This window comes from Harpia harpyja, chromosome 15 (assembly GCF_026419915.1).
Source record: "Harpia harpyja isolate bHarHar1 chromosome 15, bHarHar1 primary haplotype, whole genome shotgun sequence".
In the NCBI taxonomy this organism is placed as follows: Eukaryota; Metazoa; Chordata; class Aves; order Accipitriformes; family Accipitridae; genus Harpia; species Harpia harpyja.
Window position 1 is genome coordinate 22238673 of NC_068954.1, and position 6000 is coordinate 22244672.

General features: G+C 37.2%; 1 protein-coding gene across 4 annotated transcripts in view; it reads left to right on the forward strand.

The window, feature by feature from the left end:
• The window catches only part of SH3YL1 (SH3 and SYLF domain containing 1), a 53013-nt gene extending 51814 nt beyond the window's left edge, over nt 1-1199 (forward strand). For all 4 annotated transcript variants that reach the window (XM_052809195.1, XM_052809198.1, XM_052809197.1 and 1 more), the window contains exon 10: nt 622-1199. In XM_052809195.1, the coding sequence (XP_052665155.1) occupies nt 622-821 (200 nt within the window). In that variant the 3' untranslated portion in view covers nt 822-1199. The remainder of the gene's footprint in view (nt 1-621) is intronic.
• Nucleotides 1200-6000: the final 4801 nt, after the last annotated feature.

Consider the following 6000-nt stretch of genomic DNA (forward strand, 5'->3'; position numbering starts at 1 on the left):
CTCTGTACTTGCAATGTGTAGACTACGAAGAGCTTGGGTTTCCCCTTTTGCAACAGTTTTGGCAGCAAGCAGGTGCAGCTAATGCTAAAAGCCTTTAATCTTGCATGCTTGAGCATTTGTGCAGCCATCATGTCCATACGAGCAATACATCCTGAAATCTCTCCATCTGACTGTGTAAACGTCTTCATTATTTCCTCTTAACTAGTCTTCCATTTTTCACTTTTAGGTGCATTCATGTGAGAGATTTAACTGTTTTCTAAATCAACGTTAAACAAATGCAACTACCTTGTATAGTTCAGACAGTTAAAGGAATTGAGAGCAAACATAATTATTAGCAAACTGAAGTTATTCACTTGGATTGGAAGTTCAATAGTAATAAACATTGAGATATTGGCTAAAAAAGTGTCAACACTGTCTCTGACCGTATGAGGCATATAGAAAAAATTGCTGATCTTTATTTTGTGTATGGAGGGTTTTTTTCGTCAGTGTTTTATATGCTCAGATAAATTATTTTGGTGTCTTTGTCACTGTTTTCTACTGTCATTTAAGAATATTGTATTTAAGGACTTACTGTATGTGCAGTTTGGTAACTTCCTTTTTATTTAATTTCTTTCACTTCAGGTAACTCTTGGAGTAATCCAGTAGAAGTGACAGCACTTTATTCATTTGAAGGACAACAGCCAGGTGACTTGACTTTTAAAGCTGGAGACAAAATCACAGTCACAACCAAAACAGATTCCCAGTTTGACTGGTGGGAAGGAAGAATAGGAGGACAAACTGGCATCTTTCCGGCCAATTATGTTGCCATAAGTAACAACTAAATTTGTATAGGAGAAAATGTTGAAGCAGTAATATATTTACACTGAAAAATATATTTTAACTTTTCACATTTTAGTAAAATGAGATTCTTGATCAAGACTATTCTAACACAAAATTGAAATACATTAAATTAACTTTCCCCTAAACTTATTTCTTAAATAAACAGCAGGCAATGAAGTATTATTTTTGAGCAGTTTGCAATATAAAAAGTACTCCAGTTTGTGTCTAGTTTCAGTTCTGTCTTGCTATATGTATTTATTTTTTACATGAGGGAAAAATTACAATTTAAAAGTAAGCATGCTGAAAAAATACTGATTTCTATTAAATTATAATTTATGGTCTCTTTCTATAATAAATGCTCTCAAATTTGCTTCAAACCATCTCTGAGTTGGAGTTCTTTACTTTTACGAAACACAGATTTTTTTTGCAGGTATGGCAGAAGAAATTACCTTTATACTTAGTTTTAAAAATCACTTCAGGCATTGCAATTTTTGTTAGTAACTACTTTAGGTCTGGTCCCCAATGTTTGTCCTTGTTAGGCATACAAAGACCTTTTTTTTAAACAACTCAGTTCAGCTTCTCTGATAGTTTGTCTTATGTTGCCCTCATCTTTGAAGAATTTAAGCACTTCTGAAAGTTTGTTTAATAAAATGCATGAATAGTCCCTCCCAGAAAATATATAGGCTTATGATATCCCTTGATTCCTATAGGAACTTGTTCCACAAATGGAAAGCAAGATAGAGAAATCTCTGCCTGGTTCACAAGTGAGCTTGCACAACTCTTCCTGCTTCTTCCCATTTAAGATTTTTTTAATGTTTAATCTGTAAGGAAAGAGCAACATAGAGTAAATTACAGCGTAAATAGAGTAATTATTAACAGTAAGATAGGGAAAATATTTCTGTGGCATATATATAGTAGTAATGTATAGCACTATTATTCTCAGATTTCAACTTAATTTTGAGTATTTTTGTAAATCAACTTCATTTTACAACTTGAAAGTTGATGTGGCAAATCAGAGCAGAGGTGAGAATGAGAGTTGGAGTTTTTGAGAACCAGTTTAGTTTCCTTCTCATTGCTGGATATGCTGAATTTGCCTCTTATATGGAGTTAATGCCAAGATGATAATTATGCTTCTTCAGTCTCAGCTTTTCCCCACTTGAAAATGTATTTTGTTAAGTCTTTGTTTCTTCTAACAGTGCCGAGAGTATCAGATGGAAAATTAGTATGTGTGATCTTTCCAGCAACCAAGTTGCAGTTGATCTGCTGTTATGATCTACTAATCTATCAAGTGCTGTTTAGCTTTAAGTTATCCCATCTGAATGGCAAGGTTAAGCCTAGTATAGAGGAAGACTTATCATCATAAGAAAATAATTCCATTCCACTCATTGGCAAAAGTTTCTGGATTTCTTTCAGCCTGGGCCACATGTTTTTGATAAACAAACTCAAAATAAGACAGAAGAGACTGAAACCATAGTCAAATGCGTTTGCTACCTTTCAATGAAAATCCTTCATATTCTTTGCCTAGTAGACAAGACAGATGTATGGCATCTGTCTTCAGATAGATGCCATCACCAAATGGATCCATACTGCTTGCAGGTATTTTTTTAGAAAGTATTTTCCAAACAGTTGGAAAGAGTTACATAACCTTACACAGCTGCAGTGGAAGTGTTGTTATATGCCTTTAGAAGGACTGTTGTAGCATCTGCCAGTTTGAGGTGACAAAGCAAATTCTGTGTTTACCTATCTTTCAGATAGATAGACTGCATCTATTGCTTATTAAGCAAGAAAACACTGAATCATCCAATATCAAGACTAAGTAAACAAGATTAATAATAATATCATAGACCCAGCATCTAGATATTCCACATATTCACAAAGAACCACTCCCGCATTTATGATACCCTGTTGCTGCACGTTAATTATGCAGTACAAGCTGAAGCATCCACTAGCAGAATTGTGCTGTGGTACTTCATTAGTCATTTCCAGAATGCTGGCTGCTTTTTCAGCCAGTGTAGTTGCCTTTGTGTAGGGTCGTTAAAACTTCTTAACTCATCTCAAGTGTCTTCTTCCATGAAACTGTCAGAATTTATGAACTTGCACATTAAAATCTTTTTATTGTTTATGTAAATTCAGTTTCTTGGATTGCCTTAGCTGAGTTCAGGGAAAAATGAGGGTTGTCTAATCTAAGTGTTCATGATAGTCTGTAGGCTCTGCAGGATAGCACTGATTAATTACTAAATCCAAGCTGCATTTTCAGGGGGAAATATTAAATGGGAAGCGTATCTCATACCTGGAACATTTCTTTCTTCATCTAAATATAATACAGGAAAGAGAAGATTCAGTGGATTAGCCTAATGAAAGAAAAGCCATTGGTTGTCAAAAACAAACCTTCTTGAAGCATTAACAGAACTCTACGGCCTGATTCTACATGCCTTTGACACGGGCTGGATCAACCCACGTCAGTGGGCTTAGGCTAATTCCAAAAGTGTTTTTGTAAAAACAGTAAAAATGGTTTACGGTAAAAGGCAGTCTGCATGATTTGGTGAACTAAGACGTCTGTAAGGAACAGGTAGTTTTATAGCAGGTTCTCTGCAGTAGGTCTAGGAACAAAAACCTAGAGATAAACAGAGTCACCCAAGAGACACTTATGTTCTGGTAAGAGAGCTTTTCCATGAAAGAAAGTCCATGTATGTGTTCCTTTACTACAGGATGCCTGACCCAGGTCCAGAGGAAAGAGAAGATACTGAAGAGGACGGTGCCTCTATCACAAAGTATTAAATGTGTTTGTAGACCAGTTATGAGGTGCCTAGCATCCGGTTTTCAGTGGAGGATAGATGTCTGTAGGACTAAATCAGCAGGTATCTGTACTAGAAGAGAAAAAATGAGTTACAGAGCCATGGAGTTCCCTCAAGGGGATACTTAATAAAAGGTACAGAGATTACGGGCAAAGTACTTCTGCTGTGGTGTTGAGCAGGTTCAATTCATCATCTTGCTTTTATAAGCAGTGATCTTCAGCATATAAACCAACTATTTTTATTGCTGAAGCACAGTTAATCAGACAACAGTAATTTCTCTGTATAAAATACAGGTACTTTCCATATTTATTTTGTGACTATATTTTGTATATGGCAGCCCGACTTCCTGTCAGTCTTCATAGGCTTTGAGCAAGGTAATTCCTGAAGGTTAGTAGGACTGTATGCTCTGTGTTCAACATCATCAGGTAACTTAATCATAATGCATCTTAACTTTAAGTGTTTCACCATCCTAAATTGTCAAAGTAGAATTCTTTCCTGGAGGAAATCTTATGGCTTACCATATTATAGGCTTCAAGTTTTGAATTTCATGGTGCCCAGAAATAATTTTTTCTGTTGTACCTCTAAGCATTTTTCTCAGGATGTGATTACTGATGGGTCACTGGACTGGCAGATCAGTATTGCAAGGTGCGCTACGAAAAATCTTCCTTCTGACATGTCTAGCTGGTGTGTATTCACTAACACATTTACACATACTGATGGCAGGTTTGCAAGAAAGTTTTCACCAACTCTGGCCTTTTATAAAATATCAAATTATTTGTCTGCTACAAGCATTTGGATGCATCTTCCCTGCTATCTGTATCTGTTCATCCTTTCTGAAACTGAGATGCTTGCATAAATGTCACAGTTGAAGGACAAAAAGAATGACAACTTAGTTTTTTCTCACCCTCAGCATGAATTTGTGTCTTGGTTTCTAGTGGACTCAAAGATTTTCCTCGTAATAGTTCAGAGGACTAAACAAGGTTTTTTTGAGGTAAATTTACCATGATTGAAGCCTTACCATCTATATGCATTTGTGATAGCTTTCATTGCTTACAACTGGAGAAAGATAAAGGGAAGTTAGTCTTGTTCCTCTTTTAACAGTTTCCATAGTCTCCTAAGCTGTATTTTCCCCCCACCCATAATTTCAAACCTGAGTTTGAATTAGCTCCTAAACTCCCTCTATCACCTGTAGGAAGGCACTTCAGGAGCCTTAGGCTTGTTAAGGTGATGTAGCTTCTCTGCCGGTCTTGAGTTTGTTCAGTGTGTGCAAGTTTTTCCTCGTGAGGCTGTTCACTGTCCAATCCACTGTCATCAAGAAAATTCTATTTTTCCACAATAAAACCTTACTGGAGTGTCGTGGTTTAACCCCAGCCAGCAACTAAACACCACGCAGCCGCTCACTCACTCCCCCCCACCCAGTGGGATGGGGGAGAAAATCGGGAGAAGAAGCAAAACCCGTGGGTTGAGATAAGAACGGTTTAATAGAACAGAAAAGAAGAAACTAATAATGATAATGATAACACTAATAAAATGACAACAGCAATAATGAAAGGATTGGAATGTACAAATGATACGCAGTGCAATTGCTCACCACCCGCCGACCGACACCCAGCCAGTCCCCGAGCGGCGAATCCCTGCCCCCCACTTCCCCGTTTCTGTACTGGATGGGACGTCACATGGTATGGAATACACCATTGGCCAGTTTGGGTCAGGTGCCCTGGCTGTGTCCTGTGCCAACTTCTTGTGCCCCTCCAGCTTTCTCACTGGCTGGGCATGAGAAGCTGAAAAATCCTTGACATTAGTCTAAACACTACTGAGCAACAACTGAAAACATCAGTGTTATCAACATTCTTCGCTCTGAACTCAAAACATAGCACTGTACCAGCTACTAGGAAGACAGTTAACTCTATCCCAGCTGAAACCAGGACATGGAGAATATATAATGATGGTAACAAGACTACCTACCAAGTCTGTCCAGCAAGAGTTCAACTCACAGGAAGATCCTAGTGCATACAATCTCCTCATCAGCTTTTGGATCAAGACTCACTCTTCTTCTGTGTTTTATGTGGGTTCAAGTCATATGACAGCTTATTTTCTTCAAATCCGCCCTTTCCAGAGAATAAAACTTCAAAAGACTTAATACCCGGTTTATATTGGTATTTAGCATAATTTACATTAGCTGACTACAGAGTCTGTTAGTTTTGCCAGGAGAATCCATTGAAAAAACTCAGAAAAAAACCCATAATTATTAAATACACCAAGTTTTATATCATGTTTGTAGTGGTGAAACAATAATATCTGACAGTTCCATGCTTCCAAAATTTTTGATATTCAGAGTATTTAGGTAACCATCTGTCAACAAATTATGTAAATAAGAAAAGTATTC